Genomic DNA, 20,859 nt, shown 5'->3' on the forward strand with positions numbered 1-20,859 from the left:
AATTTATTTCTTGTTAGTTTTATCTTTAACCTGCAGCTTTTGAAAAATAACCATATTCTTTTCTTTTCTTTTTTCTTGGGGGGCGAGAATAAACTAGCTTACTGACACTGCAATGAGAAATTGGCATAAAGCAACATGACCAATAGATAGGCGTGGTTTGTTGTGCTCATATATATGATATGCAAGGTAATATGCCAAGGAAAGTACTTGTGAAAATAACTTCAAAAGCATTGGAAAGGAAACATGGATATGGAGTGTGAGATGGTACAACATACATAACAAGTCCTCCATTATGTAAAGCCAAACATGCAATGACTGAATCTGAATGTAAACCAACTTGGGGTGACATTGATAAAAGTGATGTCACCGGGGCATCCAGCATTAACCAGCATAAATGATAAAAATACTGAATGAAGCACTTCAAGTAGAGAAAAATTTCTGCTTAGTGTTCAAGAAGTGGATTGTACTCATTATTTATCACAACAAGGACGTACATTAAAAGGCCTTGTCTTGCAGCAGCAGCAGCCAGCAGGCATATACTCTTCTAATCTGCCATCGCCATTTCTTTGCTGGCAAATTGAATTAATTTGGTGACAACATTCGTAAGAAACATGCTCATTCCCATAAAAGTTTTGTAAGTTTCCTTGTCTTCAACGGTGTCTACGTCGGCTCCTTCTCCTCTGCACTTTCCCCAACGGCGACCTCTTCTGGTCCATCAACGGAATCGCCGCTCCCGATTTGACCCTCGTCTATATCCCCGAGGGCTGCCACGTCGACATCCCCATCCACTTGGACTACATGCACCCTCCCAACACCACCACCGACACCATGCAACTCTCCAATCCTAGGTTTCTCGTCGTCGTCGAGAAAGGCACACAGGCGAATATCATCGAGGAGTTTTCCGCTCTCAAGATAATGAAAATGACTCTTATTGGAGTAATGCCCGCATTTGAGGCAGTCATCGGAGAAGGTGCAAAGCTTACGCATTCTTATATTCAAACTCAGTCTTTCCGTTCCGCTCTCATCAAATGGACCTCCATTCTCCAGTTTCAACCTTCTTCTATTCATTAAATTCCCTTTGTATCTATCAAGTTCAGCTTGTGAGATTCTGTGTTAATTGTTTGCATGCAGGAAGATTCTATCACATATGAGCTTACAGAGGTAAGCACTGGAGGAAAACTGGGGAGGTGCAATCTTCATATTCAGCAATTGGGCCCAGACACTGTCACAGAGTTATCAACCTTGCACTTGTCTGTTGTTGATCAAACGCAGGATCTCCACAGTACTCTTGTTTTGGACCATCCACGCGGCTATTCACGACAACTCCACAAATGCATTGTCACACATTCCCAGGGACAAGCAGTTTTTTATGGAAACATTAAGGTTAACAGGTAGGTAATTCTGTTTTTCAGCTTTATGTGAATGACCTATTATGTTTCATATGTACATTGTGGACTGAAATGGCCACAATGTAGTGAGCTAAAACAGGTGCATTTGTTTTCAAATATCTTTATCTTTGTTTTTTTGTTAGATACAAGTCACTCTATATCAGTAATGTATTATTCTTGTGTAGGTATGCTCAGCAGACAGATGCAGGACAGTTAACAAGAAGCCTTCTGCTTGAACCTTGTGCGACTGTAAATGTTAAACTGAATCTTCTAATCGTGGCTGATGATGTTTAGTGCTCCCATGGAGCTGCTATAAGTGACCTAGAAGAAATTTAACTCCTGTATTTCCAAGCACGTGGCATTGACAGAGACTGCTAGAAGAGTTCTGGTTTTTGCTTTTGGCAGGGAGGTGATAGATAAGTTTCCATATTCTTCCATTAGAGACAGAGTTGGAAGTCAGATTAAGAATTTGTTGGATCCATCTTCGAATTGATCATCATTATAGGTGTGTGCTGAATGTAACCATTTTAAGTTGCCTGATACAATGATGAATTGAAAATCACGATGAAAATCATTTCACCAAAAATCATTGCCTTCTGCTTGGTGTATTTCTTTCAATGTGGAAAATGCATTTGTTAATATGGGAGAGACATACATGCAGGAATAAGAATCCTTATATGTTATTTACTAGAAGGAGTACTAGTAATACAATTTTTATAATCAGCTGAAGTTTATTGAGAATCATGAAAATTATTAGTGAGAATTCTTAAATAAGAAATAAGACTTGTATAATTTCAACCTATGTTAGGGAGTATGATACGGATGACACAAGGGGTACGAATGACACAGGGGGTCTGTAGGAAGTAAGCACCACAAGGTCCAAGAGGAAGGATGCACCTCTAGCTTGCTTAAGGAAGTACGTACAACATGGTTGTCTTGGGATTCGAAGACCAAAGCAAGCCTCCTAAGAGAGAAGAAGACAGAGAACTTTTCTGTATTTTTCTTCTATCTCCGAAGAGAAGCACCTTATACATATATATAGCTAGCTGCTAGGGAACAAACTCCTGACAGCAATAACAGAAAGATAAGCACAATCATAGAATATCCTAACAGAATGATATCCATAATATTCTACACTATCTAAATGGCACGATTTGGTGGTTTCCTGCATGATGCCTACTTCGTACCCATGCATGATGCCAATCATGATGTATGTACTTCCTTAAGCAAGCTGGAGGTGCATCCTTCCTCTTGGACCTTGTGGTGCTTACTTCCTGGAGACCCCCTGTGTCATCCTTATCAGAGTATGTTATTAATATTAGAATCCTTATATATTATTGTTTTCCCAAAGTTGAGGAAGCCTCAGCCTGTCAGTGGTTATCAGATTCTAATCAACCAGCATGCTCAGAATTTGGATGTTGAATCTGATTCATCCAATGCTGTTAGTTCTTTCAACAGCAAAGATGGTGTTGCTGCCTGCTACCACGTTAACATGAAGAGAGAAATATTTAATGATGGAATGTTAGTAATAGACTCTCTTGACACTTTTTTTTCCCCACACATTATCCTCTATTGGTTAAAATTCATGCGAATCTCATTAACTTGAAAGTGAGACCAAATGAATGGAACTCAAATATTTAATAGGATTTCACATAAATTTCACTCAGTAGGAGTGTCAAAAGAAGAGTGCTAAGAGTATCTTGTTAACATTTCTCCTTACCTCGCATCCTTAGGTGCAAATAGACTCACATCCATTGCTAAGTCTTGTTTTGATGGCCTCTGGTTTGGCAAGCCACCATCATTGGCAATGCCAATTTGGTTTCAACAAAAAAAAAAATCAGATTGGCAATGCCAATTTGGTTTCAACAATTCGTATCCAAACAACATTACATGAAGTTCAAAGAATTAACGAAATCTAATAGTTTATTAGCACATCCATGAGGAAATGAGGATATAATTGGCTTAGAATTTTTCTGTTCAAAATTAACAGTTGCAAATATATATGCGATGCCCATAAATGAAGCCATATTCATTGTCGCAGCATAGGAATTACATTAGTCCTCACTTTGGAACTGTGCATTTTGTAGAGTTTATTTGTTGAAAGCTCGCAGTATCCTCAATGTAAGTTGTCCTCCCTCTCATTGTTACTCTGGTATTGGTGCAAGAGTTTGCTCGAGACTAATTTTGTGGCAGATTACCCTACCCGCTAAACATGGCTTGGATTTAAAGGGTCCTAGAATCTTGTTTCCAAGAGGCTTGGTGTCTTGGGTGTACCAAAAGTATTTTTAAATGGTTAACTAAGCATGCCCTTAGCCACCTGTATGAGGTGGATTATTTCTGCTAATTTGGTCAACTGATATTATTATAAAAACTTTCTTATATACCTTCATACGTTTTCTTTTTACTGAGGGCATCCTCTCCATACTTTGAATCACTTGCATTGGCAACACGTTTGTAGAAAATTCAAATTCTTCAACCAAAGCAGAATGTTAAGACTTAAGATTTGAACAGAACTTCCGTGTAACTAATTGAAAGACAATTACTAAATCACACAGGAAAATGAGTAGTAATCATATCTTTCGTTCTATCTATTGTGCCTATTTTTTAGCTTTCGCTCAGGAATATTTCATTCTATAACACTTTTAAATGCAATGATCATTAAGATCTCTAATTCAGAATCATGTTCATCCGCAATGGTAGAAATCCACCTTCAATTACATATTTTTATCTGACTAGTGACTGCTCTAAGTTCAGTCAGTACATTTGTATCCCCACCAATATACACCCAAATTCTCTTGGCCTTAGCAAGAGAAAGAAAAAGAGCAAAAAGAAAAAGAAAAGAAAAGAGCCTCAGCTACTCAAAATTTCTCTCATTTTTCATCTCAATAAACCTGGACAATAGTTGGGGAAAGAGATAGACTACGACTGGAACAAAAAAAGAACAGTTTAAAAAGGCTTTACATTGTTCTTTCTCCTAAAGAGACTTCCCAAGACCTGTCCGCAACGCCCATTCCCAAGCTCGTTTAAATTCTGGATAGAGCTCTGCCGGTGGCCTCTTGCCATTTAATATTGAGATTCTTCTATTCACAACTTATTTTGTTAGACAAGAATGAACATCTAAAAAGACCCATGAAAAATGGGTCAAGTTGGAAAGTTTGGCACTGGCTTCAAGGCACCTCAAATATGTATACAGACAACAGGGAGTTGAATAAGATCTCACGGATACTTCCCTGATGATTTCCAGATTCTTCCTTCGAGTGATACCACCATAACGGTAACATCATCATGGTACTTCCTCCGATCTCCTTGAGGGATATCCAGCAACTCATGGAAATCCATTCCTGCAACAATTAAATCTGGTCATACACTAATTATTGCAATGATTTGAGCGCAACAAGTTAATTCAAATATTGCATTGATTATTTTCTTGAGTTACTTTAACACCCATCCCAGGCTGGGGTTGCAAAGTGCAAACAGCCCACCAACATCAAACTGTCATTTCAAAAACAACATGACAACCCTCCAGGATAGTCCATAAGAGGGATAATATAGGTATCATACAAATGTGAATATGTAAAGTCAGTTAATTTCTAAAGAATAGAAAATTATAAAGTAGCTGCTCACAAACTATCAAAGCAGTGGCCCAGAAAGTCAAGATGAAAGCATAGAAATTATACCATCACCCGATAAAGAAAGAATGACACAATACTTCCGGGGGCATCACATTATTGAAACAATTTTATTTTTATTAAAAAAAAGGCCCAGAAATAGGACAAGATGTGGAACAGTTGAAGACGGAAAAAAAATCATACATTTTAAACTATTTACCACATACGCTTCAGATACAAGGGGGAAAAACAATTCTTTCAACTTTCCAAAATTCCTCTGCAAGTTTGTTTAACAACTTATAATGCCCATCACTTGGTTCTTCAAGCAAAATCCCATTAAAATATATCCTCAAAGTCAACAGGAAGAGGTACAAATGTAACGACTGAGTTTGGCCATAAAATATAGGTTTATGTCACCAAATCAACCAATCAAAAAAGTTTGAATGTTATACAAACTTTGTATAAACAAACATTCAGAGAAGACAGATGGTTTTAGTAACACAAATAAAGTATCAACCCAAAATAAATAAATTTCCATTGTGGAGTTAAGGTCATAAAACAAACAGAAGATGTTCAACATGACTGTATGCAAAGCTATAAGAAAGATTCATGTGATAAGACTTGTTTACCAGCTTTTTTAGCTGCACGAAGGAGCAGCTCCTCTATTAAATGCTGGGCAGGATCTCCATCCGGAAACTTTTCCACGAAACTCTCAACTTCAGAAACCACTTCCTGATTGCTAAGATATTGATACAACCCATCAGATGAGAGGATCAAGAACTGATCTCTTGGGCATAATCTATGGTGACGTAATGAAGGGCAGCAGGATATATATGGAGCTGTGCCAATATATTCATTTCGAAACATTTCTAGTACCACATCATTCCACTTCGGCTGCAGAAAGATGCAAATCATACCATCAAGTCAACATACATTTGCATACAATATTTAAGAAGTCTATGCATTGCGGCCTTGAACAAGAGGCATGATAAACAAGCAGGATTCCATTCTCTGAGTGGATGATAATGGAAATGTGCAGCAGTGCCATAGACACAAAAAAGTGAGGTTGCATGAAACATCTCTTCCATAGCCAGAGTAGGAAGTTTGGTATACTTTAAAACCAAGGACAACAATAGGCATAACAGCTATGCACTAATTCTCAAAATCCAAATATAAAATTAAAAAAAAATTGCAGCAGGTTATCAAAATAATTTAAACCCGAAGTAAGCTTTTCTGGTTTACTTCAAGTCCTAACCTGTTCTCTGCAAAGTAACTTTTTATAGAAAACCAATATTTCATAAATAGATTGTGCTATTCCTAAAAAATGACAACCAGTGCTTCTAACAATAATAGTGGATATCAGTCACTCATCTTCACATGTACAACAAAGAGAAGTGAACAGTAATAGTGAAGTATTATTAAGATAGATTATTTTAAAAGGCACCTGTTTCAAAAATCCAGCTCCAAAAGCTCTAGTGACCTTAAGACGGCCTTTTACTCTATCATTTACAATACATCGGTTATCATCAGGATGTTCATTCTTAATCCTAACAACTTCCTGCAAAACAATAAACTTCAATTTCAGACAGGTGATATGAATTGATCTGTACATGAATTAGTAGCAGCAGAACTTATAAAATTAATAATTAAAAAGGAAACAATAAATAAGCATGAAGCCAAAGATATAATTCTTGAATATAACACTCACATGACTCATCAATGCAAGTTCCGAAGTCAAAAACTACTCATCTCTGATATAAAAGCAGAATGCTGAATTTAGTGAAAGTCTAAAAGAGACAGTGCTAGTTTGGACACACACCCAACACTTATAATGCAAAAAATCACATCACTTCAGATTAAATATATTAGCAGAATATAGAAAAAAAATTGATACCTAACACGCTGATAATCTCATTCCTGAATTGAGGATACACAAAGACAAGCAAACACAAATGTGTACACATCACACATGAGGAGAGGAGTAGTAAAACTTAATGGGAAAATGCAGTATCACTAACAGTAGATGAATGCCAGTATGAAATTCCAGAAAGCTACCAAAGGAATTACAGAACAATTGAAGGGCACTGAAGCCTTCACTTAATCATGAAATCTAGCACCCATGTGTAAGAATGTAGAAAATATATTAGCAGAAGAAGGATGAATAAACAAAGACAATAACAAGACAAGTAATGCAATGCGTGAATAAACATAGAAGCCTTACAATTAATCACAAAATTTCGCACCCATGTGTAAGAATGTAAAAAATATATTAGCAGATGAAGGATGAACATAGACAAAAACAAGGCAAGCAATGCAATGTGTCTGTATGATAAGTATCTGAAAGGCCAAATTATAAACTTGCCTCTTCAATGCTGGTGCTGTGGTCAGTGGAGAGCTGCAATGCAACCAACCTCCTTTCTTGAGCGGGACCCTCATTCCCCAACACAACAGCACCTTCTTCCGGAGCTAAGTTCTCCTCCACTATGCACTCCTCACTTGACTCAACGTCTGCACCGCCTCCAGATTCCTTACTAGCATGAACCTCTTCACACTCATAATGTGCCACAATGGCCCGGCTATCCCCGACATTCATCACATAAACATCCTCATCCCTCATCAACACAACCAACAGACACGAACCCATCAAAGCAAGCTCCGGATTGGTATCAATAAGCTTATCCGTCATATCCAAATATGCAAGCTCGGTCATCTCAAGCGCCCGAGACAACGCCCTCAAAACCAACTCATGATCCACAGGCCCCACCTTCCTCTTCCTCCCACCACGACCCTTTTTCTCCTCCTCCTTCTCCGCCACCGGATTTTCCTCCTCAACCTTCTTCTCCTCCGCCCCCACGCCCAAGCTCCACGGGAACAACCTCCTCCCATGACCCTCCCTGTGCCTCGACAACCCATGCTTCAACTTAGACAAAATCAACCACCGCCTACTACCCCCCGAACCCTCCTTGCTAACACTGAGAGCATCATCCACCGTAAACCCAAACCTATCAGACCCTGAAAGATCAAGCCCGTCCTCAGCATCATCATCATCCTCAGCCAAAAACTCCCACAACCTCCTCCTCCTACTCTCAGTTCCCTCCGCTTGAAACGTCACTCTCTTAACCGATCCTTGGAGAGAATTAGAATTAGACTCTTTTTCAACCTCCCCGTCATTGTGGGATTCAGCCTCATTATCCTCAACCGCAGGTGCAGGATTAGTTCCCTGCACCTGCGGCTCTGGCTCCTCAAGCTCCCAAAACAAACCCTGGAGCTCTTTGTGAAGTGCACGGTAGAGATTACCCATGAGAAACTCGGGCGCGTCAGGACCATTGAAACCGTCGTAAATCCCCACGAACAACCAACCCTGTTCTTCCGATACAACCACATGCACACGGTCCTCCCCTGCTTTTCCCAGCGCCCACTGCACATTGCTCTCGGTTTCGCTCTCGTCTTTTGCCTCCGTCTTCCCCTTCCTTTCCATCGGAACCACCCAGGGGCGCTTCTTCTCAGAGAGACTCCTCTGGAAGGCTTTTCTCAACCCCGCAATGCTCTTCTTCCGCTTCTTCTTCACATAGACTGAACCACCTAGCGGAGCAGAGAAGGGCACTCCCTCGGAGCTCGAAACGGCGTCGTCGAGGGGTCCGGAGACCGTGCCGCTCTCAATTGGCCCCGAGAGGAAGAACGCCCGCCTCTCTCTATCTTCAGCTCCTCCACCTCTTGGAACAGGCTGGAGCGGGAGGGCGCTAAACGAAGACGTTCCTTTGAAGCCATTGACGGCGGTGTCATCGCCATCGTCATCGTCGGTCTGGAGGACGGTTTTGGGGACGGAGCTGTTGGCGCTGACGGAGGCGCCGGAAATGGCCTTGAATGCGGTTTCGGGTAAATCGGGGGGGTGAGAAGGGGAGAAGCGGAGGGAGTTGGAGGGAGAGAGGATGCGATCGGAATGGGAGGGAGAGAGAAAGCGAGCGGAAGATCTAACGTAGCAGAAAGAGTGGCCTAGGGTTTCGTCCAATGGCTCCGTCTCCGCAAACACCAGCTGGTTTTGGTTATGGTTGTGGTTAGGAGTGTGGTTGGAGGAGGCTTTGAAGCAAGAAAAAAGGTTGCAGAATCCATTGCTTCCCATCACATTTGAGTTGCGCCGAACGACTCAACCCAACCCAACTCAGAAACTCACCCTCTCTCTCTCTCTCTCTCTCTCGAAATTGAAAAGGAAGAAAGAAAGAACGAGAGAGAGAGACAAGGTAAGAAAGGTCAGAAGGGTGAGCGAAGCAAAAATAAAACAAAACAAAACAAAGAGAAAAGAAAAAGAAACGACTGAGAGAAACTGAATAGTGAGTAAGTGAAGAGAGAGAGAGTGAGTAGTGAGTAAGTGAAGAGAGAGAAAATAATGTACCCGACAATTATTATATATTTTTGCCGGGTTTTTTTTTTTTTTCAAATCAAAATATTTGTTGTGTTGTGTGCACTTTGTTGGCACTGTCCGAGTTTGACGGTTACGTGAGCTGGCGTCTCCGCAATTACCCTGCCTCCATTTTTTCTTATTTTTCAAACACTTCTCTTCTCACTTATCATTAATCACTTTTAATCAACTCTTTTCTTAGGTATTTATTGTCATTTCTAATATTTTAATATAAAGATAAAGTCATTTAAGAAACGTATTGTATTTTTAAGTTAAAGTAATCCTCCCCTAAAAAAATGTTAAAGTCATCCAATACTTTATACTTATATAAAATCCTATAATAACTTCCTATTTATACCGTCAAACTAAAAACCAATATAATTCAAGAAGAAAACATGGTGGAAAGAAAAGCCTCCACATAAATCAAATTTTCAAATATTAATAATCAGTAAAACCACTAAATATTTCGTTTCAATATCATATTAACAAAAAAATAGAATTTAATTCTTGATAAAAAAATAATTCTTAATCAAATTTTATTTATTATTCAATTGAATTTTAAATTAATCAGATTCTTTTTTCTTGATTAATCAAATCGTTAAGATAAAAAAATCGAGAAGAAAAAATAAAAGACACAATAAGGCAACATTTTTTAAATTACTTGATTTGTGTTTGTGAAAATACTTTTTACCTTGTATATTTTCTTTTTCCTTTTACTTTTAATTATAAAATCATCAATTGTTGTTTTTAAATATAAAAATAATGAACCTTACTATTTTCATTATTTAATAATAAAAAATAAATAAATTCATCAAATACTTACTTAATTATAAATAATTTAATTTTCTAAAATAAAAAATTTACTATACACAATAAGATAAGGATTTATAAATATCAATTGAATAGTTATTGATGGGAAATATAATTAAATATGTGAATTTTACCTACATATATAAATTAATGGGTGTAATTCTTCAATTTACATATTTTGTAGGAAAAACGTATATTTACTTTGAAAATAATACAATTTAAATCCTGAATTATTATTTCAAAGAATATTTAATATTCAATATCTAAAAAATAATGATCTCAGTACTCTTGGCTGCTTAATAGACGATAACCTTGGGTAATTAGAATGTCAGGTACTAAAAAGACAAACTTGAAATTATGATCTTTGAATACAACAGAGACCTGAAATGGTTTTTTAATCCAAAAAGTTTCTTAACGAAATACTCTATGTAGCATACTCTCTTACCAGTATAACCATGGCAGAGGTGATAGATATTATCCTATTACAATTATAAGATGAGTTTAGATACAAAATTTTAATTGAGAAAAGTAATTTATGAGAGAATTTAAATTTTTTTTAATTTAAATTTTATTATTTGGATGTTTTTTAATGAATAATTTTTGAAATTTTAAAATATAAATTTAAATAACTAAAAATGTGGAATTTTAATTTCCTTCCAAAAAGTAAGAAATTGAAATTTTTTTATTGATAGAATTTTTTTTTAAAATGTTCACATATTTCCTTTATAACCTTCATCATCTCTTCCACTTGAAAGTTTTCGAAATCATGTTCTTGAACTTGCAACACTTCCGTCGATGATCCTCTTCTTCAAAAAAAAAAAAACACCGTATGAACTTGCGAGTGTCGATCGGGTGTGGACGTAGGGGGACATGTAGAATTACACCCACTAGTCAGGAGAATAGTCGTCGCTACCCATCATGGCAAAGGGTCTCAGTCATGCTTTGCATCGTTGACTGAATGATCTGGTCAGGTGCGGTGATGTGTATGACGTCGTGTCCCGGTTCCCCTACAACTCTCCATGTCGCATGAGTATTCTTCTTTTTGAAAGGACATCAACCATATCTTTTATTTTCTTTGCATTCATTTTCTTTTGCCCTAATAATTTTAATTCTTTTATCTAAACACAAAATTTTAAAAATAAAATAATTTCAATTAAAATATTTAAAATTCTTAAAATTTTAAATTTTGTCATCTAAACACACTCTAAAGGAATTTTTGTAAATTCAGAGAGGACTATTGTCCTTGTTAGGTCATATATAACCTAGTTCCATCCTTAAACATGTAATAAAATTATTTTATATTATGAATATATAACTTTTTTTAAAATAAGATCGTGGACTTTTTTCTATACCAATTCATATCTCTATCACGTTTTATCAATAAAAAATTTTTATTGATTTTTTAATCAGCATTCTAAAGCAAAAACTCGTATAAGGTATCATTATGGCTCCTTTTGGTTGTGAGGAAAAAATAAAGTAAATAGAAATAAAAGAAAAATATTTTTTTAAAAAAAAGGATTAAAGTAAAACATTGTGTAGTTTGGTTAAAGATAAATAGGTGAAAAATATAATGAAAATAAGATATTAAATTTGTTTGATTTGAATAAAATGGAAAGAAATTTTTCTTAAAAACTTATAAAAGTACAATTGTACCCTTATTATACCTGTGTCATCAACCAATAACCTTGATGAATGAATAAAGATAGGGTTAAAGGGGACTTTTAACACTTCATACATCGCCCCTATTTACTCCCGTCAATTCATTGAAAAGAGAAAGAATTTGGATGAACTTGACTGAACTTAAACTTAACTGTCATACTGAACAACTAGACATTTCTATAACTCTTAAAAAATATATTTTATTTCATACGAATCATAAACAAATATTAGATATTTATAATAATTTAATACCATGCTGAACTAAACGAATTAAACTCTCTTGATAAATGACTTTGTCTTTAAAACCAACCACTCAACGAGGGAGTCTAGAAATTATAAAATATCAAGGTAATTGATAACCAATTTGAAAATGTGTTATGGAACTCGAAACATTATTTCAGAAGTTTAAGGTCTTGTTTGAGATAGTTTTGAGGTTTTGAAAATTAACAACCAGGTATTAGTTTTAGTTTAAAAAAAAAATTGAAACCAGTTTTTAAAATATAAATGGTTTTAAAATAAATTAATTTGAAAGTTTTATTCATATTAAAATTAATTTAAGAATGTTATCATATAATGGTGACAACAATAGTTATGGTAATAATGTTAACCGTAACAATGATGATAAACATACACATGATCATTAGGGTAAAAGTGACAATTAGTGGTAGTGACAATAATATTATTAATAGTAATGATAATGACATGAAAATAGTGACAATGTTAATAGTAACAGTGGTGATAATGATAATAATGAGAATGACCATAATAATGTTAGTGATAACAATAATGCAGATGATGGTAATAAAGACAATGATATAGTAATAGTCGTGGTAATAATAAAATATGACATGGTGAAATATATATTTTTTTAATCAAAAATTAAATTCACAAAATCTTTTTTATTGATTTTGAGAATAAATGTAAAAATGTTTCAAAAATAATTTAAAAATCATTTCAACTTCATTTTTTTCCCAAAAACATCTTATTTTAAAATTTAAATTTGAAAATAAAAAATAAAAAAAAAACTCATAATCATCCCCGAACGGGCCCTAAATTAAATAAGGGTTTAAAACTATGGATTATCTCTTTTACAATTTTCTTCTTAAATCAGGCTTCCAGTACAAGTAAGAATCTAATTTTTTATGGTTATCTCTTTTCTTATTAATAATTAAAATTTCGCATATTAACAAGTTTCTTATATAATAATATTAAATTTACATTGTAACCGAAAAAATATAAAATTTACGCCCTTTTAAATAATTACTCATTTAAAAGTGTTTTTTTTACAAGGGATTTAAAAGTGTTTTTAAAGCCCTGATGCTGAACTTTAAGGGAAAAAAAAAGCCTTGACCCTCTGTTAATGTTTTTTATAAGCTTTTGATTCAAAGATCATTAATTAGGCAAAACCCTTTCACAGTTTCACTTCAAATTTATTTTCCAAACATCATTAATAAGTTGAAAATCTTAATAATAAGCTAAAATAAATTCGCAAAGTCAAAACTACTACTCCATATGTTTCTTTCTATAAAATCTAAATTAAAAGTGATGTTTATTTTTTTTAGAAGATTTAATCTATAATGTCTTTTGTATTATTAATTTTAAATTAAAATACTCCTAATTAAATTAAAGAGAAATTGTATTAATAAACATTGAGAAGAGAGAGATACATTAATGATGATATTTTAAAAAATATATAAATTTAAGATAAATTTATTATTATTAATTAAATTAATTATTTTTCTTAATTATGATGAATGCAGTATTTGAGTCATATAAATAGAACAAATGTATCTTTTGAATCAACATTTTAAGAATAAACTGACTGACTCAAATTCACTTTTAACTAAAATTCATTACTCCCTTTGTTTTAAACGTCGTTCTAGCCAAAGAAAAATTGTTTCAGAAAATTGTTGTTTTACAAAACTAACGAGGTATTAATTATTTAAATATTCCAATTAGTTATTGTTTCACAAAACTAATGAAGTATTAATTATTTTTTTATGGAATAGTTTTTGGGGATAATTAATTAGAGAAATAAAATATATTAAAAAGTTACATAGGATTACTTCCGTTTTAAAATAAGTTCTGCGCTTAAAAAAATTATCTTGATATAAGTGTTGCATTTTTAACATTAATTAATTATTCTTTTTTTTTATAAAATATCGCTAATAAATGTTATTTTAATTTTTGAATCTAATATTAATATGAGAAAAAAATTATATATTAATAACTGATAGATCATTATCTAATCATAATTTATTATTTACCGTGAGTTTGTTGATTTTATGATAATGATCTTAAAAATTAAATTAATGGTGAATTGTGACCATTAAATTCTGTTAACATTATTTATAAGATTAATTTTTAATCTAATATTAAGAGTAATATTTTGACAAGTGACAAGCAGGGTCCTAAAGGTTCTACTTAAGAAACTAATAGAATTTTTTTTTATTGAAATACATAAATTTATACTGTTTATTATTTTCATTCTTCCATGATTTTGATAATGAAAACTTTTTTTAACTCCTTAACCAGTATTTTTATAATACTAATTAACAAAACTAATATTTTTTTTATGAAATTTAAGTTATTAATTATATTTTTTAATACATATATCAAAACCTTAAATCTCATATAAAAACAATTATAGTAATTATTTTTCAAGTTCGTGAAGTCTAATCAAATCACACCCATATCCATTTCAAGCAAAAGCTGACTTTCATGAGACAAGAACAATGTTTTTGTTGAACATTTAATATACGCTATATGAGCAGCAATTAGTAGTAATTATGCATGATAGAATCGGTACTTTGGAGTTTGAATGGGAGAATCCAATTCAATTGGTCTCCTCAAATTTTGAAGTATAATCAAATTCTTAGCCGTCTTATTTTTGTTGTTGATGTTACTATTTTTCTACTTTAGCTCGTGCTTTTATATAGAAGATTCAGTAAGAGGAAAAAATGTGAATATTAAAGACCAAGATATAGTGAATAAAAATCACTTATCGCAGTATAACTCTACTAGGTAACCTCTTCCTATTATAAAGACATATTCCAATTATATATTAACTGAGATTATTCACTTATTGACTTAAGCAATTTTTTTTTTAATGTATCCCACCATCATATCATATGGAGAAACTCTACATATCAAATAAGAGAGGTAGAGATCGGTCTAAAAAATACTTCAAAATTTGATAAAAACAACTCATAAATAATAATAATCAAGTAACATCTCATTTACTATGTCACAAGACCATTAGGATTACTGGATTAGGAAGATAGTTTACATAATTAATTATTTTATTTACGATATTTCACTTAGTTAAACTATATGATATTACATTTTATATTGTATAATTTATAAAATATAAAGTATAAAAAATATATTCTTAAATAAGTAGAGATCTTCTCATATAATATAAATAATTTTGTTATTCGGTTAAAAAATAATAATGGGAAATGCTAGACTCTGAAATCTCCAATAATATGAAGTAAAATTCAAAACCGTGTCTGCAAGTCAAAGAGTTTGTTGGTTGGACAGACGCATGGAGCCAAACGACGACGAGCTTCAAAGTCACGCGACTGTAGTGAACTTTACCTTCTTTTCCTATTCTACCATAAACAAATGCATATATACAGAGTTAATTTGTTTAAAAAAGTATTTTTTTAAGAAATAGATATGATTTACTTTAAAAAAACTGCTTATTTTAAATAATAACAATTTACACAAACACATAAAAAAATTCACCCATTGGATAATACAAAAAATAATCACTGGTTCATATCATCTCCCTCCATCTAAGATTGTTGTTTTCATGAGCAATATTTGAAACTGTTTGATAGAGAGGTTAAAACATAGGGACAAATTTAAAACAATTTTGTTGAGCGGCGGAGGCCAAATTTCTAACTCCGAGTTTAGTGGGAAAGTAGAAAGACACCATATGTCAACGTGATACCAGATATGAATATATGATATGCCATGTTCCGTTGAAAAATCGTGTTGCTTCCCACCTACAGTATATAGTTTTATTATTTAGTCATAATTAGTCGTATTCTATTATTTGTTTATTTATATTTTAATAATGTTATCACTTTTATCATACGCGTGTGGTTTCTAATCGAGCAGCTTCCTTTTCCACTTGGGTCTTCACAATGGACACGTTAGAAAAATTCGTATCATTTTTCATCGTTTCCTTTCTTATTCGAGCCTTTTTTTCTTTAAAAAAAAAAACTTCAATGGATTTATGAACTCGTGGACAATGATTGCAAGTGGCAACGCAAGTTTAGATAAGTTACTATAACAACATTAAATTAGGATAAACACATAAGAAATCATTTTTAATAAATTATTAATGAAGTATTTTATATTTTTAATTAATTAAAAATTATACATAATTTTTAAAGTAATATTTGACAAAATAATAAAACTCAATTATATAAAAATAATTTTATCTATAAAAATTAAAAACAAATAACAAAAAATTTATAACAACTCACTTTCCTTTACTCAAACAAGTAATTAAACAAGATTCTGTTTGTCAATCAAAATCTTTACCTTAACAATATATTTTAATTAAATTTAATATAAAATAATTTTGTAACATCAGTCTTTCAAATTCATTTAATAGATTTTTCTTAAATATAATATTTTTCGGCTGACTTTTTCAAGAATTTAAAATTAGATTTTTTTACAGAAAAATTAGACTTAAAATGAGGAAATAAAAATTATGAACAGTGAATTTTATTTGGCGGGCATGGGGTCCACGACATGTATGAGTTGGTCAACGACCTTTGACAGAGTTGCTGAAACTTAGGTCCACCATTTCCGACTTCGACGTCATCCTTGTCGGGGCCTTTTGTCATTTGAGTAATTTTTTATTTTACTCTTTGAGAAATTTAAACGCCATTTTGTAATTTTTTTCACATTTATCAATTATAAAAAATCATATTTAATATAATTTTCAAGTTATTGTTATAAAAAGCAAATTTATTATATATAAAAATTTGTAGGATTTAAAATAAAATTTAAGGACAGATTCAAAACTTTATAAGATTATTTTGTGATAAAATTTACAACAAAAGTCTCGATAAATAACATTGAAAACTAATTTACTGGCCAAACATTTATAAATACCAATACATAACAAGTGTAATTTTAAAAGAATGAATCAAGGATTTATGAAATCTTAAATTTTGATTTTTTTTAACTTTTAAATATTATTTTATAATATTTTTAAAATTTTAATTTTAGAGAATAAAAGTAGTAGAAAATGTTCAGTCAATACAAGAAAAAACATAGTAATAAAAAAATTTAAAATAAATTAGAAGTGCTATTCATTATTTTAAAAAAATGATACAAAAATATATCATTTAAAAATATTTTTCAAAACTACTCTTATTATTTTATTTTATTTTTAACAAAAATTTATTCAGATCTCCCTTATTTTCATTTTGATTTTATATTAAAAGTCAGATCTACATTTTTATTTAATTATCCTCTCAAAATTTGATTAATTATATTCTTAATTTTTTATTTTTTATTTATTATCTTACCTTTAAATTTAAAATACTTATGTTTTATTAATTATGATTTTTTATTTTATATTTTTACTTTAAAATTATATTGAAATCAAAGATGCTTATACGATAAACTTATAATATAGTCATTTCAAATATTATTTTTGCTCTCTTTTAATAAATAAATAAAAAAATTAATATTTAATCACCAATTATTATGTAAAATTCTAGTCCCGACTATTCATTATAAAACCTTTATTAAAAAATAAAAGCTATAGAATTAATAAATATTTAATGTGGCTTAATAATTTCGAGTAATTTTTAACTAACACGTATAATATATCACGTTATCTATTGTCAATACGCTCCTTTTTGTCTTCTATAGGCGAAAAAGAAATATCATTTCCATGCCTGGAAAATCTGAAAGATATAGTGGAGAACTGGAGGTTACATAAGACAACTAGGAACTTTCGCAGATGAAAGAACAAAATCAAAACAAAGAGCATATAAATTAAATTGAGGATTTAAATTCCGGTATGCTATATAGCCTGACTTGGAATTGGAAAGTTTTTTTTAGTAAATTATTACTCCTGCTTCACATTTTTTTTATTTGTTATTTTGATTCCTTTTGAGGATAAAGATTAAAGAGAGCCATTAAAAAAAGACACCTGTCTATTAGTTTAGTAAAGAAAGACATATAAAGACAATGTTGGTTAGTCATAAAAACCCTCCAAATCACAATTTAAAGAAGAGTAATAATAAGAGATAGGATAAATAATCATATTTCTGTTCTTGAAATATGAAAATATAAAATTTAATCATCAAAAATATAAAAAGTGTGATAAATATATTTAATCGTTAACTTCTGTCTATTACCATTAATAAAATAGTCTACATGACACATAGAGATGAATTTGTCACTGAAATGATTGTCAATATGACCCTATCTAATTGCAACCATAGGAGCGTATTTGTCATATAATATTTTCTTGGCTTTTCCTCTTCCTGTTTTGCTGACAAATGCGTCCCTGAAAGATGAAAAATACAAAATTTAGTTCTCAAAAGTGTAAAAAGTGCGATAAATATATCTAAACGTTAACTTTCGTCCGTCACCGTTCATAAAATAGTAAAGATTCAAAGAAGGAAAATATGAGATATATTTATCTTTTATTTTATTTATAGTAGATTGTGACTAATTATTATAATTTAAATTTTTTTGTAATAATTGGTATACTATAACAATGTTTGTTTTGGTAGACTGATACAATGTTTATTTTAGATCATTTTTATTGTGATAGACAAATTATGATTGATAATTAATATTATCATTATTGTCATGTTTGTTTTAAATTATATTTGTCAGTATATTTTTTAAAGTGATTATTGTATTGTTATGCTTATAACAATAACAAATGAAAAAAAAATTATCCAAAAATTATATTTTACCCTTAAGTGAAACGAAATTCATTTTGTAATAAGAGTAATAATAAGAGATAGGATAAATAATCACTTTTATCTTTAAATATATAATTTCCTGTTAAATGTGTTATGTTCTTGAAATATGAAAATATAAAATTTAGTCATTAAAAGTATAAAAAGTGCGATAAATATATCTGACCATTAACTTCCGTCTATCACCATTAATAAAATAGTTTACATGACATATAGAGATGAATTTGTCACTGAAATGATTATCAACGTGACCCTATCTAATTGCAACCATAGAAGCGTATTTGTCATATAATATTTTCTTGACTTTTTCTCTTTCTGCTTTGTTGACAAATGCAAAATTTAGTTTCCAAAAGTGTAAAAAGTACAATAAATATATGGGAACGTTAACTTTCGTCCGTCACCGTTCATAAAATAGTAAAGATTCAAAGAAGGAAAATATGAGATATATTTATCTTTTATTTATAGTAGATAATGACTAATTATTATAATTTGAAGAAATTCATAATAATTGGTACACTGTTACAATGTTTGTTTTGGTAGACTGATACACTGTTTATTTTAAATAATTTCTATTGTGATAGACAAATTATGATTGATAATTAATATTATCATTATTATCATGTTTGCTTTAAATTATATTTGCCAGTATATTTTTTTTTAAGTGATTATTGTATTGTTATGTTTATAACAATAACAAATGAAAAAAATTTATCATAAAATTATATTTTATCCTTAAATGAAACGAAATCCCAGGTTTAACAACTTAGTGCAATAGAAACATACTTGTATTTAGGTACAATAAAAAATTACTAACATTTTCATCTAATAATGATAATTTATTTACTTTTTTGTCTATTGAAATATAGTGACATTTATGTCCAAAACAAATTATTGATATTTTTTTCCAATAAAAAAATTATTGACATTTACGTCTAAAAATAGTATCTTACTGACATGTTTATCCAATCTAGTTAACATGACTATGTTGACAATCATTTCAGTGACAAATTTGTTCTTCTATACCACATAAACTATTTTATTAATTGTGACAGACAGAAGTTAACGACTATATATATTTGTCTTACTTTTTTACCCATTTAGGAAATAAATTTTGTATTTTTTATTTTATAGGGATACATTTATCAGCGAATTAGTCATTTAAGAACAAAAATAACTATTTAACTTTTATGTTATTCAAACTAAATGCAACACAAAGACATACATAGTATGCAACAATCAATGTTGGCTTTTTTTTTTTTTTTTTTTAAAGACTAGTGTACCTTACACTTTGACTTAGTACTTCTTTGGTTAGACCAGAAACAGGTCATTCACATTAGTTAGCCTTTTTAGGATTCAAACCGTATTCACATATCTATTTTACGCTTATTTATTTCTAAATTAATTCCTAAGCTGGGACTAAAGTTGGTTAATACTTGATCAACAAAAGTCCGTTGCAACTTGCTAGTATGAAGTATCTACATAAATAGAGGTGACAAATAATAGTCACAAAGGAAATTTTATGTTCGTTTGGGTACACGATCAATTGGGCGGGCCCGAGATTCAGTTGAATACTACTTGTTTTGGTTTTTGAACAGTGAAACACTATTCAAAGCGGTATAAAAAAGCCCAAAAACGTATCAGCCCTACTTCAATTTTTATTTCGTCTTCAATATTTTGGTTTTATCTAGTTCTATATTTATTTTTAATGGTTGAAACATACATGAATTTAGATATAATTTTTAATCCAATAATGTCATATATGCTTCAACGTATTAAAATAAATATGTTTTTTGTTTTAAACATTATGATTTTGGTATGTTTGTAAAATTTTCCTTTATAGCTCACATTCTTGCACTAGTTTTGTTGACACATCAATTCAAGTGCACGCACTTCATTTGTTCCTTAAGGAAACCCCCATTAAAATTGGAACATCGAATTCCATTTAGTCTCATGTGTTACAAAGTAAGTATAATTAACCCATGTTAATCTACATATCAAGTCAACGACAAACATTAAAAATATTTGTG

General features: G+C 31.4%; 1 protein-coding gene and 1 pseudogene across 1 annotated transcript; one reads left to right on the top strand and one right to left on the bottom strand.

Annotated features, from left to right (window-relative positions):
* The first annotated feature begins 243 nt into the window (after positions 1–243).
* Positions 244–2,081, top strand: LOC114396742 (annotated as a pseudogene).
* Positions 2,082–4,012: 1,931 nt separating this feature from the next.
* Positions 4,013–9,336, bottom strand: LOC114422879 (protein phosphatase 2C 29-like). The gene is made up of 4 exons (XM_028389438.1): positions 7,359–9,336; positions 6,441–6,554; positions 5,626–5,890; positions 4,013–4,729 (listed from the first exon to the last, which is right to left on the bottom strand). Exons 1-4 carry the CDS (start codon positions 9,114–9,116, stop codon positions 4,605–4,607), a joined length of 2,262 nt encoding a protein of 753 aa, XP_028245239.1. The 5' UTR covers positions 9,117–9,336; the 3' UTR covers positions 4,013–4,604.
* Positions 9,337–20,859: the final 11,523 nt, after the last annotated feature.

Source organism: Glycine soja, chromosome 1, assembly GCF_004193775.1.
Source record: "Glycine soja cultivar W05 chromosome 1, ASM419377v2, whole genome shotgun sequence".
Taxonomy (NCBI): Eukaryota; Viridiplantae; Streptophyta; class Magnoliopsida; order Fabales; family Fabaceae; genus Glycine; species Glycine soja.